At 44.6% G+C, this 20,537-nt stretch overlaps 3 protein-coding genes across 11 annotated transcripts in view; 1 reads left to right on the top strand and 2 right to left on the bottom strand.

Moving 5' to 3' along the window:
• LOC127613565 (ras-related C3 botulinum toxin substrate 2) overlaps positions 1 to 20,537 on the bottom strand; it is a 185,320-nt gene that overhangs the window by 2,846 nt on the left and 161,937 nt on the right. For 2 of the 4 annotated variants that reach the window (XM_052084668.1, XM_052084667.1), the window contains exon 2: positions 909 to 955. In XM_052084668.1, coding sequence (XP_051940628.1) covers positions 909 to 943 — 35 coding nt within the window. In that variant the 5' untranslated portion in view covers positions 944 to 955. Of the gene's footprint in view, positions 1 to 908; positions 991 to 1,560; positions 1,602 to 20,537 lie in introns of those variants that run through there. The other 2 variants (XM_052084669.1, XM_052084666.1) reach the window with 2 other exon arrangements.
• cyth4b (cytohesin 4b) lies at positions 190 to 11,150 on the top strand. 5 transcript variants are annotated; one of them, XM_052084643.1, is made up of 13 exons: positions 190 to 748; positions 3,484 to 3,566; positions 3,629 to 3,699; positions 4,419 to 4,479; positions 5,227 to 5,345; positions 5,556 to 5,636; positions 5,767 to 5,879; positions 6,735 to 6,883; positions 7,683 to 7,794; positions 7,890 to 7,966; positions 8,699 to 8,770; positions 9,221 to 9,375; positions 9,613 to 11,150. In XM_052084643.1, exons 1-13 carry the CDS (start codon positions 706 to 708, stop codon positions 9,698 to 9,700), a joined length of 1,224 nt encoding a protein of 407 aa, XP_051940603.1. In that variant the 5' UTR covers positions 190 to 705; the 3' UTR covers positions 9,701 to 11,150. The 5 variants fall into 5 exon arrangements, with proteins under 5 accessions (XP_051940603.1, XP_051940601.1, XP_051940602.1 ...); XM_052084641.1 differs by having other exon boundaries at positions 6,735 to 6,895; XM_052084642.1 differs by having other exon boundaries at positions 4,416 to 4,479.
• Positions 10,578 to 20,512, bottom strand: LOC127613544 (protein FAM83F-like). Of its 2 annotated transcripts, XM_052084636.1 has the most exons (6): positions 20,364 to 20,512; positions 18,331 to 18,929; positions 14,332 to 14,499; positions 13,837 to 13,958; positions 11,263 to 11,990; positions 10,578 to 10,834 (listed from the first exon to the last, which is right to left on the bottom strand). In XM_052084636.1, exons 2-6 carry the CDS (start codon positions 18,793 to 18,795, stop codon positions 10,788 to 10,790), a joined length of 1,530 nt encoding a protein of 509 aa, XP_051940596.1. In that variant the 5' UTR covers positions 18,796 to 18,929; positions 20,364 to 20,512; the 3' UTR covers positions 10,578 to 10,787. The 2 variants fall into 2 exon arrangements, with proteins under 2 accessions (XP_051940596.1, XP_051940595.1); XM_052084635.1 differs by lacking the exon at positions 20,364 to 20,512 and having other exon boundaries at positions 18,331 to 19,830.

The following is a 20,537-nucleotide window of genomic DNA, read 5'->3' as shown; positions in this document are numbered from 1 at the left end:
CTGATTGGGGGGGGGGGGGCGCAGGACCCCCGGTCAGCCAATCGACAGGTTAGTTTGGCAGTCTGTTAGTTAGTTAGCAAAGTAGCTAGCTAGCTAGTTCTGGATTTGGTTGGTCAGTCAGATCTTTAGTCAGTCGCTTATTTATTGAACAAATTAACCTTTATTAGTCTCGCAATGGAGACATTCCCAATTAGTTGCTTAGCTAGTCAATTTGACCGTTAATGAGCCAGTTAGCTGGTTAGGCAGGTAGCGAGGCAGTTAGTCGGGCGAAACGACCCTCTCGCTCGCTCACTCGGCAAGTCCCTCATTGACTTTGGAGTTAGTTCGTTAACCAGTTCAACACATTTGTAAAGAAATGCCGCCCAAGTTACGCATACATTTGACAAGATAACGTGATGGAAGAATTCAACCATGTGGACAAAAGTATTGGGACGGACGCCCACGGGAAGTGACCGGTTAGCTTTGAGACCGGGAAGCCTTACGTCTCAGGAGACTTTTTGCTCCATTTTTTTAAAATCACATCGATGCTCACGGATGCGCCTTCTACTGACGGTTCTTCCGCACCGACCTCATCCGAGCGCGGTTTTTTTTTTTTTTGCCCAAAAGACGACTTGGGTGTGGAGAAAAGGAAGTCGCTCAAATTTTTCCGCTACTACCAGCGCAGGATTGTAAAAAAAAAAGTCACCATTCTGAGTTGATCCCGAGATGGAGCGCCCCAATACTTTTGACCGGCGTGTCCCAAGTCAAGGTCAGTTCTCGCCAATCGACTCGTCAATCGACGCGTAACGGCTGCGCCCGCGCGCACGCGCGTAGTGCACACTTTCGACAAATTGAAAGATGATCACGCAATTATACTGTCATTCAAATTGATCCGAATTGATCAAGCGGAATAAAAATGAAATTCGTACCCGTCTCCCACCACCACGCACTTGATGGCCTGCATGCTGCTCCACTTGACTCCACTTGACGTTCAACGCGCACGAACGCACGCACGTTCACACACACGCACACCCACACACCCTCACACTAAAAGACGAGCTAACGTGTGACACCACAGGAAGTTAGAACACACACACACGAGCGCACTTCGACTGTGTGCGTGTGTGTGCGTGTGTGTGCGTGTGTGTGTGGTGGAGCTGAGCTGTTGGAGTTGCTTTTGTTCTACTTCCCCCTTTGGCTGACGTGCAACGTTTGGGGTCTGCCAGGTCGGACCGGCATCTTCTGCCGCCACCGGAGCACACGCACCACCGTGTGGTGACATCTTGACACTTCCGCCCGCCACTTCAACACGGCCGCATCCAAATTATGACGAGGGTGTGCACACTTTCGCAACCGCAAATGTTGTTTAGGTTATCGGTCACGTGAAAGGTGTAAAAAGTTTGTAATTGTTTTTTTATGGCTTCAAATCACACACAAAAAAGAGGCATTTGGAGAGACGTGTGTCGACATTTATCGCCACTGTATGACTTTGTCAACGGTACGCAGACGAGAGGAAGTAGCTGACCGCCGCTGGTACATGATGTCAAATGGTTTTAAAAAGAAAAAGAAAAAGCTACAAACCTTTCACAATAGTGGTAGCACGTCATGTTTGACTCTGACGTCGGATCGGTGGTTTTATTTTGAAAGGGGGACTTCCTGCTAGGGGGAGAGGAAGTGGCGGCCTCGCCGAGCGTGTCAGTCTTTCAAGTGTCACTTTGGACGCTTGGTGCTAATGCAGCATCTACATCAGCTGGCTTTGCTTTTGGATTTGGTCACGTTGCGTTTTTATTTTGCCGGAGCTCATGACTGACGGCCAAATGGGTAAAAAAAATAATAATTCAGCATTTCAAAAAGAATGCGCTTGTTTTTTTTGTTGTTGCTAATTTTTCCTAACTTTATCATGAGATGTTTTCTATTTTTCTTTTCGCTTTTTAAAATTTTTTTTGGGGGGGATCGAAATGATGAATGTTATCATAGATTTGTAGTGCTTTTGCTGGCTTGAAAATTATGAAATATCATTTTTTAAAATTTTGTTTGTTGCTGCCATTGTTAAGTAATGACATTTTTTGAAAATATCAGAATCGTTTACATTACCATTCCAGGTTTTGTTTAAAATTTATTTTTTACATTTGATATTGAACATTCGCGATGGTTATTTTGTTGAAACTTTTCAATGAAAGGTTTTATTGTTTTTGTGTGAAAATTTGGTTTTCTTTGAAATTTATTTAAAAGAATACATTTATAATGGATATTTGCCGGGATTTAATAGATTTATTTGTACTGCTTTGTCTCAATATTTGTTTTTTGTTATATTTTTTACACCCTAATATTTAGAATGAAAAATTATAATAAAGTATAAATTATAATGACATAAATGTAATACCAATTAAAAGGGGCATGCATCATTTTGGGGATAATTCTTTAAAAACAGACGGAGGCAGTAAAAAACAAAAATTATTTTTGAAAAATTGAAATTAATTTAAAAAAAATACCCAGCTGTCTCTGGTGTAAATCGAATCTAAAATTGGCATACCTTCTACGCTCGGTACAAAACCAGTGAAAGGTTTAGAGACACTTTCTAATGCTGCTAAATGAGAAAGTGTCTCAAAACTATTGGCTAAAGTGGAACGAAGTAAAGTGTGCTGTCATTTCCTCCATATGGCCACCATTTGAAAATTGCTTTTTATTTTTTTCACCTGATGTGAGCAACATCTTCGGTGACTTGTGTGTGTGTGTGTTGCACAAGCAGCACACAGGAAGGGCGTTTTGACTCGTTGTCTTGTTCACAAGAAGCGAGCATCTGTCAAGAGGAAGTACAGTGATGATCCCATGATCTCTCACACACACACACACACACACACACACACACACACACACACACACACACACACACACACACACACACACACACACACACACGCACACGCAACTCCACGTGAAGAGGTTTTGGTTCATCCAAACCAGTCCCAGACCGACTGAGGGAGATGTTTGGCTTAGGTTATGATCAGAAGGAAAGTTCCTGATGCAGAAAGTTGCACGACTATTGGCAAGATGTGGCGTGGTCCCTCAATAAATGTTTTTGAAATGCATTTTTTGTTCTCGGGGAGCTTTTCAATCATGACAATGACCCCGATTGCTGTTTTTTTTTTTCAATTTTTTTTTTTTGGTGTGTAATGCTAAAGAAAGATCCTTCGTTTGTTTGAATTGTGATCACATTTTTGTTGCCTTTGTCTTGTAGAAAATGTTTTTTTTTATTACACAAAGCCATAAAAATATCTTGTATCATATCATATCTTATATAAATATCATATTCAATCACCAAATAGTAATCTAAACAATAACGATCCCCTACTTTTTGAAAGATGCACTGTGGTGACTTTTTTCTTCTTCTTCTCCTCTATCTAAAAAATTACTGCCACTGCATCAGTAAGCATCGCCATGAAGTCACGGATGACTTCATGACGTCAACGGAACGAACAAGTGACGTGACGTGTTGTGTTGCAGTTCTGTCAGACTTCACGGCGGCCGAGAAGTTGGAGCTGGAGAACATCAAGATGCACAAGGAAGGACTTCTGGAGGACATACAGGTAAAAACGTCACACGTTTGGCATGACAAAATCCATTTCGTCACGACTTTTCGTGTGCGCAGAAGCTGAAGGAGGAGATTGACAGCGTCATGGCCGAGATTCTCGACTTTGAGTTGGCTGAGACGGAGGAAAGGTAGGCCAGTCTGTCACAAAGAGAGCGACAAAAAAAAAAAAATCCCTTTTTTGGTGGCTTGGAGCGGTGATTCAGCCCCCCCCCAAAAAACCCTCCCGATGGCATGCCTAAAAACAGACAGGAAGCCACATCATTTTAATTGCCCGAAATGAGTCCATATGCATACACTGCAATTTATTTTAAATTAGGCTCCCAAAACACGCCTGTCATTAGAAGACCCACAAAAAAAAAAAAATTCACAAGCCATGCCTGAAAACACTAAAGGTCTTCATCATGTACTTCCCCTAAATTTGTTCGGCTGCATAACCCGCAGTCCTCCCTGCCCCACAATTCAGCTCCTTAAGCTTGTTGACTTTAGCAAAATTTGGTAGACACGTTTATCACGAGTCGACAAAAAAAATGAAATCAAAATCTCAAGAAGCCATGCATGAAAACAGAAAGTAAGTCTGCCGTTTTGCTTAAAAGCGGCCATTTTAAGCTTGATTCGGCAATTTTATTAGAGGTCCACAATTGTCTGCAAGAGTTTGTCAGACAGATTTTATTTTTTTTAGCTAGCTACCAAATTTTAACCTCATATGGAAGACAGTTGGGTTCAGATACATTGAGCTGAATTTTGTGTTGTTTGTTTGCCAGTCACTTTGGTTCGACGCAAACATTCTCGAGCCATTTTCTCGGGGTGCTTCAACGACAAACTCATTTCCTTTTCTTTCTTGCAGCAGAAACATGGGAAGGAGACAGTTTTCCAATGGCAAGAAGAAATTCAACATGGACCCCAAGAAGGTGAGCATCGAAATGTCACTTGTGGTGCAGCGAGTGCTCGTCTGCGCGTTTTTGCCTCCGTCTCGGCAAAGCGGGGACTTCCTGTTTAGTACAACGATGCCGCGCGTGTGATTTCCTCCACGCTGAACGCATCACGGCGCTCTTTGCATACCAGTTACTTGGACTCAAGTAGGCCACTCGAACATGTCGAGGGATGAGAAGAATGGCCCATTTTGGGGTCATTTTTCAATCCCCCGCATGCGTCTCAGTGTTTTTGTCCACACCGCGTCCCTTTTTTAGCATCGCAAAGTAGCTTCGGTTGCGCTTCGTGAACATGTGAAAGCAGAACAGGATGCCATTTTAGGGAATCAGAATAACAGAACTTGATCCCTGCGCACAAATGAGCCGGAGATGAGATCATGGCCAAACAAAAAAGATTCAGAGATCTCCACCAAGGCCCCAAGATTTGTCAAATCAACGCTTAATGGACCGCGATGCGACGTCAACACAATTGACATTCCCAGATTTCATCGTATGAACTCGTTGTGTTTACACTGGGGCCGAAGGTGCAATCTGGATTAGATCTGGATTCAACTTGATTTTGTTATTACATGCCCGTGCGCACGTGTAGTCCTCCAGGGCCTGCGCCGATTCTTCAGCATTTGTAAAATCAATGATTATTGCGTTCACATTGCGGCTAAATGCGCAATCTGGATCAGATCTGGATTGAGCTTGATTTGTCATTTTATTCCTGCGTGTGTGGTTCAGGGCATCAATTACCTGGTGGAGAACAAGCTACTGGAGAGAAGCGCCGGATGCATTGCCGACTTCCTCTTCAAGGAGGAGGGCCTCAACAAGACAGCCATCGGGGAGTTCCTGGGAGAAAGGTGAAAAACTTGAACCGTGTCTACTGGACAGATGGACAACACCAAATTGTTGGTGCCAAAGCGTTTGGTCAAGTCGCGTGGCTCCAACTTGCCTGCCAACTTTTGATGCCGAACCCTGAAAATTGGGGTGGCGAACATGCACATTCCACACAGGTTTGGCTTAGCAGTTAGCTTAGCAGTGTTCCATTGTCATCTTTCTTTGAAAATCAGAGACGAGCTGCACCTGCAGACCTTGAAGGCCTTTGTGGAACTTCACGAGTTCTCCGACCTCAACTTAGTCCAGGCGCTCAGGTCCGTTTCGACAAGCTCCGATGTGGCCGTCGTTGATGTTGGGTTTTGACATCAGGCTATGACATCACGTCTGCGCATGACATCGCACTATGACATCATCTTTAACTGCCCCCTCTTGCAAACCTGGCAGGCAGTTTCTGTGGAGTTTCCGGCTGCCCGGCGAGGCCCAGAAGATTGACCGCATGATGGAGGCATTCGCCGCGAGATACTGCGAATGCAACGTAAATGTCTTCCAGTCAACTGGTAAACTCACATTTTTTTTTCAACTTTATTATTTCAAGTTGTTGTGTTCAGGGGCGGGTCTACTACTTGAGTGTGCGGCCAAGGTGACACATTGACTCACCAAGGGCAGATGTTGTTGAGTTGGCTGTGAGATCGATCGATCGATCGGATGCGATCGCTCAAAATTGGTCAGATCTGAATCAGTCTGCACACCAAAGTTTCATATTTTAGCTTTTTAAGATGGCGCCTTCAAGTGTTTACAAACAGCAATCCTCTTTTATTCATAACAAAAAAGCAGCTACCTCGGTTTTGGTTTGGTTTTAGTTGAAGCAAGTTTTAGTTCATCCACTTGTCCATTCCTTTTAGTCAGTGAAGTTTGTTCACTTTGGGACAGTGAGAAACATGCAGTAGCCGCACATCATCGGCATAGCTATGACAGCCTACATTAACCTTTTGAAGAATTTGACTCAAGGGTTGCTTATACAGGCTGATAAGATAAGATAAGATAAGATAAGATAAGATAAGATAAGATATCCTTTATTTGTCCCACACTGGGGAAATTTACAGCCTCCAGCAGCAAGAATGTAGGTAGAAAGAAGAAAGAAAGAAAAAAAAGGGGTCCGAAGATTGACCCCTGAGGGACCCCATTTGATCAGATTTAAAATGTCAAAAGGTCATACCAGATTGTAGTCAATTTCTTTGCTTTTGTGCCATGATGTCACATGAATTTAGGTCATGTCGCGACTGACTCGTTAACAGCCCATCGGAGTGATCAGCTGTCAGTGACGACCGACGGTCTTTTTTTGTGCACGAAAGCGTTTTTCTTTGGGATTTTCACTTCTGCCCGTCTGGGTCTCTTCCTCTGCGGCTGCACAGACACGTGCTACATCCTGTCGTTCGCCATCATCATGCTGAACACCAGCCTGCACAACCCCAACGTGAAGGACAAGACCACGCTGGAGCGATTTGTGTGCATGAACAGAGGCATCAACAACGGGCGCGACCTCCCCGCGGAGCTGCTTTCGGTAAATGCGCCGGTCACCCAGCAGAAATATTCGTGAAAACCTCGCGTCTCGTCACAGTGTGTACCTAATGGAGTGACCCGTGGCTTTGTTAGGACTGGTGGGCCACATCATTAGGAACCCCAGGGTAAAAAAAAATATTCATGCAATGGAGGACTGCCTAAGATTACGTGAACATTTTCTTCCATTTTAAATCACTACTGTCTGAAAAAATATTTTTTTTCAGTATTTTTTTTATTATTATTGATCATTTTTAAATATTTTTTTTTTAAATTTGAACATTGACATTTAATTGTATTTATTTTAGAATATTGTTTTTTGTAGTATGGATTATTTCCTTTACTTTGTGATCGATTTCGATTGGTTTTAGAAGTTGATTATATTGCGTTCATATTTCCATTTTTATATTACTGTATTCATGTGAAGAGGATATTTTAAATACTTTTGATATTGGTCCTCCAAATAACTCAGCTTTATTTTGAAAATCCTTTCAGTCATTTAAAAAAATTTACCTCATATATACACACACACATTGGAAATGATTCTGTATTTTTTGGGGGGGAGCAGTGTTCTTTGCATGAATTATAATTTTATTTACTCTTTGGATCACAATTTTACATGGCATCCTCTTGATGATTTGGTAAAATTATTACTTGATCATTATTTGTATTTTGCTTGTCTTTCCTCACCATTTGGCTGTTTTATTTAACTTGCGGTGCTGTAACTTGTTGTGACTTGTTTTGTCATAGTTCCGTTTGTGATTTCAATGATGGTCTTTTTAAATTTTTTTTTCTTTCCTTAGAAACTGTACGAGAGCATCCGCAAGGAGCCGTTCAAGATTCCCGAGGACGACGGCAACGACCTGACGCACACGTTCTTCAACCCCGACCGGGAAGGATGGCTCCTTAAGCTGGGTATACGTACGCCCCCAAACGTGCGCTTCCTTCGCTTCGTTTCTAACGAGAATCCCTTTTTTTTTTTTTTTGTATTTTTGTCTTTCGTTTTGAAGGCGGCCGAGTGAAGACGTGGAAGAGGCGATGGTTCATTCTGACCGACAACTGTCTCTACTACTTTGAGTACACCACCGTAAGGCCTCTCTTCAGACACTTCCTGTCGGCGAGCAAGCGACTCTCGAATACAAAAAAAGAGCATAAGTGTACACACCCTCTGGGGCGTGGCTGCGTTCAAACTTGTATTAAACGGGAGTCGTCGCACACCTCCTTTTTTACTAAGATCCCCCAGTATCCTGTGGACAATATGCCTCCCCAAAATCAACCTACAAAAAATGTGGGGGGGGGGGCCGTGTATAATAATGTAAGCTCATTTTTGAGTCAACTAAGATGTTATTTGATTATTTGTACAACAGGCTGTCGAAACGGAAACAAATTAGGTGGTGAAACAAACTGTTTTTATTCTTCCCGGGCCTGCGTGGGTTTTTTCCGGGTACTCCGGATTCCTCCCACATTCCGAAAACATGCATGGCAGGCTGATTGGGCACCCGAAATTCTCCCTAGATGCGAGTGTGAGCGCGGATGGTCGTTCGTCTCTATGTGCCGTGTGATTGGCTGGCAACCGGTTCAGGGTGTCCCCCGCCCACTGCCCGCAGACGGCTGGGATAGGCTCCGGCACGCCCTGTGACCCTTGTGAGGATCAGAAAATGGATGGGTGGTCCCTGTGGTCCCACTAAATCCTGCAATTTAGTTTATGTGAGTTTGAAGGCGAGTCGTCCACTGCGAAGTGGTTCAGGAGGGGTGTGTAGACTTTCTCCACCCAGGGTATCTGTTTGGCACGCTCCTGATCCTTGGCATTTCCCGGCAGGACAAGGAGCCCAGAGGCATCATCCCGCTGGAGAACTTGTGCGTCCGAGACGTCCCTTTCCCCCGCAAGCCTGTGAGCATCCAGCACACGTCACATGAAACACGCACGACTGTCCGAATGGAGCTTTTTATTTGAGCTCTTTTTTTTTTTTTTGTACTGTCTCGCATAATATATACTCCCTTATTTATTTATCTAAATATTACTTTCATATTTTTTAATAATTAATGTCACTTATTTTTGTTTGTCTATTTTATACCTATTTTTAAATTGTGTTTTTTCACATATTTACAAAAGAGCGGTTCATGAATTCGGAACGTTTTAAAATTACAATTGCAAAAATCTGCCAATCATGATGGACATTACAAAACGCATTAAAAACAATAATAATAATAAAAACTCTCGAGAAAAACTAGAATGAATTGCCAATAAGCATTTTCCACAAAAAAAAACACGGGGTTGGCTCCTCAAAATCAAAATCCTCAAATCAAAATTTTTTCTTCTTTATGTGCCGTGTGGCACTAGTACTGCCTGGAGCTGTACAACCCCAACAGTCGGGGTCAGAAGATCAAAGCGTGCAAGACGGAGACGGACGGCCGCGTGGTGCAGGGCAAGCATCAGTCGTACGCCATCTGCGCCGCCAGCGCCGGCGAGAGAGACTCCTGGATCGACGCCATCAGGTACCCCACAAACCTTTTGAGCTAAACGCCGGACTTTTTATTATTACGCAGCAACTTTGATGTCATTTTCAGTCCGCATAAAGTGACAAAACGGCGAAAAACCAGAGTGGATTTTGCCATTTAACTCACATGCCATCCATCCAGCGTGTCAACCAACTCCCTTTAAAATGTTGAATTGTGGAACGGAAACGGCCGCGATCGTTTTCAAACGAGTGATATCGCTGTGGATTTTGAAAGGGCGAGCATCACCAAGGACCCCTTCTACGACCTGGTCTCCCAGCGCAAGAAGAAGCTCATCAAACAGAACCAGGAACCGCAGGACTGAACTGGACTCGAGTCAATGGAACGTGCGCACTGGCGGACATTTTGGATCGAACCGCTTGCGCTTGTGTACCAGGTGATTGTGTGTGTGTGTGTTTATATGTGTATGTATTTATCAATATAAAGGTTTAGTGTTTTTTGTGACAAATGAAAGTGCATCTATAAGGGCCCTCTTTGAGGTGTTTGAACTATTCATCACTCACAAACAACAAAGCGTGTGACGAAAAAGTGGTTAGGACTGCACGACTGTCCGTGTTTTATGTTATGTCTTGTGTGTTGTGTTTACACAACGGTATCTCTGACAGCGTCAATCACAACTGAGCATAAAAGATCCTGTCAGGGGAATGCAAATGTTTAAAGTGTTTTTGCTGCCCTCAAGTGGCCAGAGACGGTGTCAATCACAACTGAGCATAAAAGGTCCTGTCAGGGGAATGCAAATGTTTTAAGTGTTTCTGCTGCCCTCAAGTGGCCCGAGTAAAAATCGTAAAATATATTTTAATTTTTTAAACAATTGATTCACAATTAAATTTATTATTATATTTTTTTGCTTGCGTTTCTTCCTATAATAAAAAATTACCAGTATTTTTATTCAACATTTGAGAAAAAAATATATAAAAACAAATATGTATTTTCATGCAAGAGAAAAAAATAGGAAAAATATATAACTACTTTGTTTTTTCATTTTTTTTTCTGAAAGTACTAACAAAAGGCAAAAATACGGCAATATTTTGCAATTCTCCAATAGCAAAATGACATTTTAATTCATTTAAACCCCGCAACATAAAAGGGACTACGACCTTCCTGGAAATTGCACTTCATTCACCAAACAAACGTGGACAAAACACCTCCAAGATCCTCATGACGAACAAACATGAAATCAATACTGTCCAAGTTATTTTATTTTTCTACAACAATGAAGAAGGCACTCTTGTTTTTATGGCCACTATTGGTCAGCTGTTCCGCGAGCGCGCTACTTCCTGTTAGCCGCAGGATGTCCAAGACGCATGCGAACAAAAGTGAATTTAGTGCTTGTAAACCGTTTCAAATATACTTGAGGGGAGAAAAAAAAAATCTTTGTCCAAGACGAGAGCTCAGGACACTTTGCAGACTTGCTTAGATCGATGGTGACTCTTCATGCCTGTGTGGGTGGGGGGAAAGAAAAGGAAAAAAAAAAATCACGACTGAAATACGGTCGCAGAATTATCGAAACGTGGAACATGAACAAGAATCCCAACATGCTGAAAGGGAGTCAGCAAACGCCTGCCACCATTTTGAGGAACCCAAATAAAGTTCAGCTGTTCCAGCTGACCGACCAACTAAGTTAATTTGTGCAGGCTCATTAGCTTACCGTTTTGTTTTTTTTAAAACTTGGGCTCTCAAAAGGATTTGGTTTTTCCTTCTTCAATTGAGTTGTCATGCCCCAAGATGGCTGATCTTCATTTTTTTTTTTGGGGGGGGGAGAAAAAACCCCATAACATAACAAGCGGGGCACTTGAACAGGCGTGTGCTCACTTTTTCGAGCAAGAGCTCGACTTTCCTTCCGCCATCCGACTTCACGTCACTCACTCAAGTTGTCTTGCGTGGTGTCGACCGTCTGCACCGAGTCGCTCCTGGGCCCGAGCGTGGACGGCCTCTTGAGGAGCCTGAGCCTGTTGGCGGGCGACTTGACCTTGACCTCCAGGGGGTCCTGGCTCCCCAGGTATTCCGCGGATCCGGCGGGGGCGGGGCTGGACCTGCCGCTGTTGATGGACAGCTTGCTGGACGACAACCTCTTGGTGATCTTCTGCTTCAGCGTCAGTCTCTTCTTCTCCTGCGGGACCCCGTTGGGTTTCTTGAAGAACTCCACGGGGGCTTCCGACGGGAGCGGGCTGAGCCGGTCCAGCTTCTCGCTACTGGTGACCGGGTCCTGGGGCACGGTGAGCCGCAAGAGCTCCGACGGTTTGGTGGGCCCTTGGAGGGACCTGGCCGGATGCGGCACGTCCGGGAACAGCAGGAAGTACTTGGGGTTGTAGTACTTGTGAGCGGGGACCTCGATGTTGTTGACTTTGCGGGCGTCGCCCAGGCTGACTTGGAAGCGGGACGTGGTGGCGGGAAGCGGGGGCCGCTTGGGGCCCGCCTTGGCGCGCGCGGCGGCGCTGACGTTGGCCGGCGGGCTGACGTGGAACTCGCGGAAGAGGTCCAGCTTCTCCGACACGGCGTAGAGCTCGCGGAAGTCCTGGTCGAAGAACTCCACCACTTGGCCCGTCATCACCGTGATGGTGTTGCGGTCCATGCGCGACGTGGACCACGAGAAGCTGCCGCGCGGGAAAGAACGGGTAAGTTTGCCGTCACCTCGTCGGGACATCGCAATAGGTCTAAAATGGCCTAAATTTCATGACGTCACCGGCTGATAATTCTCAGGCATTGCAGCAATAATAAAAAAAGTTTTGATACCTTAATCTTCACAATTTACATATTTTGCACCATAGAGACCCATTATAATTCATATTTTTGAATGCATCGTAAACCTAATGTGTATACATGCATTTCACGCGATTTTTACGTCAATCGCTTTGTTTTCGCTTGGACAGACGTAAGCATGCCACATTGTTGGGATGAGGTCATTCCAATTTTGCAACTTTAGGTGGCGTCAGAGGATCGCAAATGAGTTTGCCTTTTTGCAGGAGGCTTCAAACCAATGCATTTTTTTTCCCTTTTGCAAAAAATAAAGAATAAAAAATCCCAAAGAACTAATAAAAACTATGTATGGATAGCACAGATGCCTCTGAACATTTTGAGTGTTTGAAAAAAAAAAGTGTTTTTATAACACAAAATACATCATTACAAAAATTGTAAAATGCGTAACTTAAGGCCTTTTTAATTTGGAGCACACAAGGGTTTTAAACAAAAATAAGCAATAAATTAAGATGCCGCACAATAAACAATATCATATTAAATTACACACACTTTAAATGCTTAGAAATTAAGTTACAAGGCACGTTTTGACAGTCGCATCATTAGCGGTCCATTGAGTTGTCATTTTTCGCTGACAAAAGGCGCGTTAGCGGTGAAAATCGGCAAAATCGCTCCCGTGGCGAGGACTAAGTCGTCGGAGCAGGTCAGATCGGTGGGATGATTGCGCCGAAGCGCCACTTCATGAGCGACTTTTGCACGTGGCCTCGACTTTCTTCCTTGAGCTTAATGAGTTTGGCCCCAGCTGTCACTTTGGCAGCGCAGGTGCAACTGATCCCTGCTCTAATCACTCGCGTCAATCACTGGGGCGCTAATGACGCGCTCAAGCGGAGCGCGTTAGCATTAAAAAAAAAAAAAAAAAAACAACCCCAAAACAACAAAAACTGGAACATCCAGTCTTGGGGCGGGTTGCTGGGCGTGGCAGCGCAGTGAAATGAAAAATGAAAAGGACTGCTCCAACTTGAAGTCTTTTATGTAGTTTGGGTTGAATCGGCTTGATTGTTTATGTGAAGCTTTGCCGTTTATTGGCGGCACGATTTCAGGGATGTTTTTGTTGTTGTTATTACGGCTGTGGAATTTCAAGTGGGCGTGGCACTTTTTTTGATTCCTAAAATTGTGTTGGCTTGAAAACAAAACGGCAGACTTGCAAGTGTATTTTCTAGCAAGGCTTTTTTTCCCCTTTTTTGGAGGGGACGAGGGGGGCTAGGGGGGTCGTTGGCTCTTGCTAAATTTCAGATGGAGGAGTGAAAATTTCCCACCAACCACTTACATGGCAGACTTGTTGAGTATTTTCACACATGGACACATCAGGCTTTTTTGTGTCTCCTTCTGATAGATTTGCCAACCAAATTTCACGTTTCTAAGTCAAATTGCCCCCCCGCCCCCAAATTGTCAAATTGTCACTTTGACTGTGTTGTGACAATTGCTGCAAATGGAGCCTTCGTTGTCAGCTTCAAAACAAAATGGCAGACTGTGTGTGGATTTTCAAGCATGATTTTTTTTGGGGAGAATTTTTGGTGGGTCTCATCATGACAGACAAGCGTGCCAAATTTCATATTGACAAGCGGGAAAAAAAATGGTGAGAGGGAAAATGTGCTTCTCACTTGTTGCCGGGTAGAACACATAACTGACCCATCGGGAAATAGTTTTTTTTGGGGGGGGGTTGGGGCGCTTAATTTCTCTTCTCACCTGTAGGATCCAAAGACCACCTTCTCTCCATCCACCAGCATATACTTGGAGCACATGGAGCCGGGGAGTCTGCCGAAGGACAAGTTGAAGCCCACCCCCGTGAGGGTTCTGGCACGGATGTTCTGCAAATCAAGAGTTTGGGGATCGGAAAGAACATCGTGAAGACAACGCGGAAACAATGAAGGTGTTTTGAAGGACAAAGTTCCTTCCTGAGAGCTACACGTGTCACAAGTTCAAATAGTTTCAAATGTCAGCCTTGCGGTTGGCTCGGCCTCCCGCATTTCTGCGGTGAGCCAAGGCAGCGCACCTTTTGCTTTCGAGAGACCGGGAAATTAAAAATAAACAAGAGCGGCAGTTCTTCACGGTAAACAACCAACAAATATGCAAATCAAATATGCAAATCAACGTCCCGGTTCGGTCAAGTCAACGAGGCTTCTCGGTATGAGATTCAAAAGCCGTCACTCAATTTTTGTGTGGGTAAAAAAAGTGTCTCACCCGCAGGTGCTGGGCGCCGATGTGCAGCCGGGAGCACATGTCCAGGAAGTGCGGCACGCCGTGGTTGTCCAGCAGGATGTAGATGGGCACCGAGCGGCGCCAGGCGGCGTCCATCAGGTCCTGCAGGATCTGGAGGTCGGTGAGCAGGTCCATCACGATGGCGATCACCTTATTAGGAGCACAGAAACCACACTCCCGTCAAAAGACGTTACAAACGATAGTAACAACCGAAGACCCCATCAGGTGAATTCACTTTGTCCGTCAAGACGGCACGTGAAAAATGGCCGAGGACGCGCGTTGCGGATTAGGTACGTTCGATACCAATTTTTGCCACAGCGCTGACACCAGTGGCCATCTCATGCAATTGCAAGTTACGTCATCATTAGAATTGGACCCGTTTCTACCGCTATAGAACACAACGGGGGGGAAATTAACTGCGCTTTGCTAGCTCACGCGGCCGGCAACAAACCAACCGCTTCGTGTTGTGTCGCCGTGGGGGTGGGGGGTGGGGGGGGGGGGGTGAGTCCGCGCCATTTCGTGAAGAAGGGTGCAGCCGTTCACGTGAATTGGCTTGCAGATGACATCGACAGCCATTTGCGTACATTCTGTCCGTACGAGTGTATTTGAGTGACAGGTGAAGGGTGGGCGTGGCTTAAGACACACACACATCTCTGTGGAGGTCCCCACTTTTCACCATTTTTTTTTAGCCTCCTTTTAAAAATAGTTATATTGTTATTATTATATAGTTATATAGTTATTATATATAAATAATTGTTTTTGGGTTTTTTTTGGACCAAGCTGAGCGAGTCATTCCTTCCTGGGGCTGACACACTCGGCCGAGAAATTGGTCAGCCCGCAGTCTTGTTTCGCTGACCGCCGTTATTGCGCAACTTAATTAACTGTCGGAAACTTCTTTGACTTCCCCTCACCAGGCACTTGAATTTTAAGTGGGCAAAAGGCGCGACTGGCTTTTATCCGCCTGTGTCCTGCCAGCCCCCCCGCCCCCCCACAGAAGAGTTACGACTGCAAACGTTTGCTCTTCCATTGAACTCGTTGCTGACAGCTTCTGGCTTTCCTCAGAAAAGAAGGTTCAAAACCCGCCACCGCATTCGATACGGGCCGCACAATTGGGGGGGTGTGGGGGGGGGGGGGGGGGAGAAAAAGCTACTTCAGAGAGCCTCCGCTGTCAGACATTTCGGAAAACGAGCCGTTTTTCAGCATTTTTAAAAAAATGAATTCTGAGATTTAAAAAAAACAACAAATAAACTCCGACTACCCCTAATTTTTTTTTCCTCTAAATTTGAGAGAAATTGTGGCCGGCTTCCGCATTTCATGACATCACGGACCTTTCCGCTGGACGACAAACAATCCGATACAGTAGTGGCACACACGGAATAATAAAGACGTGTTTTCCGTCTTGTCGTTCAACAAAGCCGCGCTCGAATGAAACAACAGACGCCACATGTCGATCAACCAGTCGAACAGCAATTGGACGCCGCACGCTATCCGTGCAGATTTACTTTTACGCGACCCATCGCCGGCATCTTTGGGGTCTTTTTTTACCGAGACGCCGAGTTGACAAGTTTGAGCCGGCGTGCACTTCCCAAGTTGATGCCTGCCTGACTCGAACAAATATTTGGTCTGCGCGTCACGACGCGTTTCGGGCTGCCCGCTGCACGAAAATTAGACCATTATCGATTACACGATTCAGTGATTGAATTGGAAGTGGGACTCGCCCGTGACGGTTACTTCTCGCGGGGGTGTTTTTTATTTTTTTAATTATTCTTGCGCAACGGGGCAGCAGTTCTTGCGGAAAAACCTGGAGAGAGCAGCCGTTGAATTATTTCATGCAATTTCTTTCCCTTTCAAAGTTGCAATTCAATACCCGATTATTTTTTTCGTCCAATTCATTTTTGGTTTTGAACAAACGCAAGCAAAAAATCAATTTGTGTGACAGTGCGCAAATATCAGATGTCGGAAACATCCAAGACGCCAACGTCACAAAATGATCCATCCGTCCATTCATTCTCTAGCGCTTATCTTCTGGGGTCGGGTCGCGGAGGCAGTAGCTTTAGCCGGGAAGCCCAGACTTCCCTCTCCCCAGCCACTTCTACAAGCCCCCCCACCCCCACCAAAAAAAAAAAAGAGCCAGCTTCTCACATTATCTTTAAGGGAGGGCCCGGAAACCCTGCGGAGGAAACTCATTTCGGACACCTGTCCAGGAGGCATTCTGAACAGATGCCCGAACCACCTCATCTGGCTCCTCTGAATATAAATTGAATACATATCATATATGAAGCTTACTTTTCAAGTTGAAAACTTTACAATTTGAAAATGGGGTTTGATTAATAGTTCGGCCTGATGTCTGTTGATGAACCCGGCGAAGGGGGGGGGGGGGGGGCAAACAAAACATTGTCTCCTACCTTTGATGACAAATGAATCGAAAGGAAAACAAAAACAAGCCTTCAGATCATACTTTTGATTTTGAAAGTTGGGTGATTAAACAGCCGTGTCTATTTCCTGTTAGCACAGCTCAGCCTTTTCTTGTTTCTTGTTAATTCTCTAGAATTATGAACTCGATGATACTCTTTCCCTTTGACGCTTTTACCCATCCTTGCACGTTTACGTGTCAAGTGATCCAAATTGTCCAGGTTGGCGGAAATGTGATTTCACATTTCAAGTCACTATTTGGGCCACTTTCCGAGTCAGTTGTTGAGGTACAAAATTAGAACTTTGAAAAGGCACCACCAGGATAGCAACACTGTGACCTCATCGGTCCGATTAAGGAAATCAACGCCTTTCTCGGAAGTCATGTCGTTGGCACAAGATCAAGCCAGCATGTCGCATATGTCCCCAAACGAATCAGGTTTGTGTAAATAACGGGGTTTTCCCCTCCAGTGTGTTGCCAGGATGAGGACTACCTCTGCCAAGGAAGCTACTGTGTTCAGAAAATAAAATCTCTCTTTTCAAACCATTTCTGTAGAAAAAGCTTAACGACAGTGACGTCCCCACACCCCTTCTGGGATTCTCATGACTGTAAAAAAGATTTTGAGCAAAAATTTGTTTCGGCCCAGCATTAAAATCAGCATCGGACTGAAATAAAAAATCTTTGAATTATGTAACCTGCAAAAAACATTTTTGGGACTGTTTTCAAAAAACAAGATTTCAGAAAATAAGATGCGTTTACAAAAACTTCATTCACCCCTAAAGCAAAAAACAATAAACAATTCTTCCATATTTGTATTCATCCTGAGTCATTAACAAGAATTAATTAAAATCAATTAGCCTTAGTAACAGGTGACAAAGACCAAATGTGTGTCACAAAAACTTTCCAGGATGCACTTCCGAGTCATGGTTTAACAAGCTCCTACTTGCTCCTCCGTGAGTCTGACATGTTTTCTTTACCGAATACTAGCCATTTGCAAAAACACCCTTTGCAAACATATGGCAGCTCCTTGGCAGAAGAAAGAATGAAACGAAGGGATGCACGGACGAAATTTCAATCGCGATAATTCAATACTTTTCAACAAACAGCTGCTTTCGGTGCGAAACAAAACGTTAAAAAATAAAATGATTAAATAATAAGTATCCAAGAACTTGACATTTACAAAGGGCTAACCCAGGTGATTCAAATCATCAGGAATGTTCTAACGCTGCTTCAGAGCTGGCTGATGAGCTGATCATCTGAATCAGGTGCGTTACCCGGAGAAAAGCCACATTGGCACGGGGGCGGGGGGAAACTCCACACAAAAAGGCCAGGACCCGGACGTGCTAACCAGTCGACCACTGTGCTGCCTCTTAATTAAGATTCCTGAGACAAATTGGATGTTTAATCAAAAAACAGGACACCACACCATTCCCTGACCACGGTTGCAGTCTCGGTTGATCTAATTTGAAGTACACATTGACGTACATGTACTCACACTTAGCACTGACGTGACGCTGAAGGCTAAAGGGAGACCGCTATTATTATTATTAATATTATTGTGTTATGCTCACCTTGCTGGCCCCCTGGATGAGCCTGCGCACCACCTCCTTGATATGGGGTCCGTTGTCCTTGGGCGGGTGCGTGTGGACCGCCACTCGGGTCACCCCCTTGAAGAAGCCCCAGCTGGGCCAGCCGATGTCCAGCGGCGGCACCTCGGTGTCGGACATCTGCGGCCAGTAGGTGGAGTGGACCCCCGAGTCCGAGGACGGAGACGACCCCGCGGCCGCATGTCCGTCCCCCTCCCCGGCTCCGTCGTAGTGTCTGAAGTTGTTGTTCAACATTTTCACCTCTCTGGCGGATAAAAAGTCTTTCATGTTGTCGTCCTTGAGACGCATTTTGAAGGCACCGTCGCCGTTCTTGAGGAGCTCCTCGATGGCGGCGCGCTGCTCCTCGCTGTAGTAGAACTCCGGCCGCGTCTCCGGCACCTGGACGCCGATTCGGCCGTCCTCCATGCACACGAGCTGGGAGTCGGCCATGGCTTGCTGTCTGCCCCGTTGGCCTAACCTGGCTGGAAGGAGAGTGGCGGCCGACAACGTACGGAACTCAGAAACCCGGGACAAAGTTACCTGAAGCCGGGGAGTGGAGGAGGGGCGCGGCCGACGCTTGCTGCCTTCAAAGACAAACGGAATTCAGGTAGCTTCACTCGCCGCCAAGGTCATTATTTGTACACGCGAACCATTTAAACACCCTTTAACACGTGGATATGGCTCTTCAATACTTTTATTACTATATAATTATTTTTTTACTAGCATTCAACACACCCACTTTACTCCTTAGTTTTAAAAACCGATTTTACAGTTTTTCAAATAATACTCAAACGCACCACTTCCGATGGGGAGTTTTGTTTCTGTTGACACGCTGGACTTTTTTTTTTTTACACGCTGTTGTGTATATATACAGCGCGTTATTAAAACTGAGCAAAGTTCGCGTTTATATGGGAACGCCCTGACAGATGTCACATGCTTTCATGGATACGGTTGAAATGATTATAATTGATGGCTATCAATCTATCTCTCTATGTGCGACTGCGTTTGTATGAGAGTTGACATTGTGTGTTAGGTTAGTGTCGAGTTAGGCTTCATTGTTCGTTGACAATTTGTGGTTTATGCTTCAGCTGATGTTGGTGTCAATTTACTTCAGGTTTGTGACGATAACTCTATTTTTACCTTAGAGCACGTGGCTAGAAGTCATTTATCTTATTCCGTAGTCGTGCCAATATTGCCATATGGATCCCATTATGTTTATTCAGAAGCTTTCCTTTTTTTAAGCGTGTTCCAAACCTAGTCTAATTTGTCATAATATTACAGTAAAACAATATTTTGTCAGGCTCAAATATTTCAATGGAACATATTTAAAATGGTCAGCACGGTGACCACGTGTTTCGTATCGTTATGAATGCGATTGTGGAAGGTTGTCACTCTTTGGGTCATTCCAAAATTGGAGGGCATTTCTGTTGTTAAATTTGCAATAGTAACATTATTTATGACTGTGTAAATAATCATCTCTACCTGCACGGTTTTAGCTACTCGATCTGCTTACGGACTTTGTGGACCCGATTTATCGCCTTCTCATTCGTCAACAGCACAATATAAGCGTGTTACACATTTTTTTCTCCCTGTAGTTGTCCAAAATATACGTTTACCATCCTCCGTTCAATGTCGCCGTTAAAAAGAAAAATCTACCAGTGATGTAATTACTTCAGCCGCCACAAGATGGTAGCAGAACACAAGAAAAGAGAACGTAACGATTCAGGGGTACTCGGCGGGAAAATAACATTATTTTACAGCATATCAAAATTAAAGAATGGCTTCTTTAAACTACTAAATTTTACACGACCATAAAACAATTTGAATATTTCTGAATACGTTTTATGGCCCTGTAACAAAGCAAAACATTTTTAAAGATACCACGTATGAATTGTCTGCCATTTTGTCGTTCAGCGTTGCATACGCCCAGCTGTAACCCGGTTCCGGCCAGACTTCGGTGAAAAGCGAACACAATCACCCAAGCAATTAATTCTTTTGTTTCATGGTTACGTGTGAACCTTAGGTTAGCTTCGCAGTTAGCATGGCTTCCCGTCTTTCCTCGTCGTCCCTTCGTGAGAACAATGCTTGTCAGAGGTGGATCTTTTTGGCCGCGATGTTGGCGATGATTCTCAGCTTGGGAGCGACTCCTTAACATGTTTGGTTGTACTAGTACAAAGACTGTTGCTCGCTAG

The sequence above is a fragment of the Hippocampus zosterae genome, chromosome 13 (genome assembly GCF_025434085.1).
Source record: "Hippocampus zosterae strain Florida chromosome 13, ASM2543408v3, whole genome shotgun sequence".
In the NCBI taxonomy this organism is placed as follows: domain Eukaryota; kingdom Metazoa; phylum Chordata; class Actinopteri; order Syngnathiformes; family Syngnathidae; genus Hippocampus; species Hippocampus zosterae.
This window is presented reverse-complemented; position numbering and strand designations above follow the sequence as displayed.

Excerpts from the sequence above, each read along its gene's own strand:
- cyth4b (XM_052084640.1), top strand. The coding sequence starts at position 706 with ATGGAGCGCCCCAATACTTTTGACCGGCGTGTCCCAAGTCAAG. Across the intron at positions 3,567-3,628 it reads GACTTCTGGAGGACATACAG|AAGCTGAAGGAGGAGATTGA; the intron begins GTAAAAACGTCA and ends TCGTGTGCGCAG. Across the intron at positions 9,376-9,612 it reads TCCTGGATCGACGCCATCAG|GGCGAGCATCACCAAGGACC; the intron begins GTACCCCACAAA and ends GGATTTTGAAAG.
- LOC127613544 (XM_052084636.1), bottom strand. The coding sequence starts at position 18,795 with ATGGCCGACTCCCAGCTCGTGTGCATGGAGGACGGCCGAATCGGCGTC. Across the intron at positions 11,991-13,836 it reads GTGGTCTTTGGATCCTACAG|CTTCTCGTGGTCCACGTCGC; the intron begins GTGAGAAGAGAA and ends CCCGCGCGGCAG. Across the intron at positions 10,835-11,262 it reads CACCACGCAAGACAACTTGA|GCATGAAGAGTCACCATCGA; the intron begins GTGAGTGACGTG and ends CCACCCACACAG.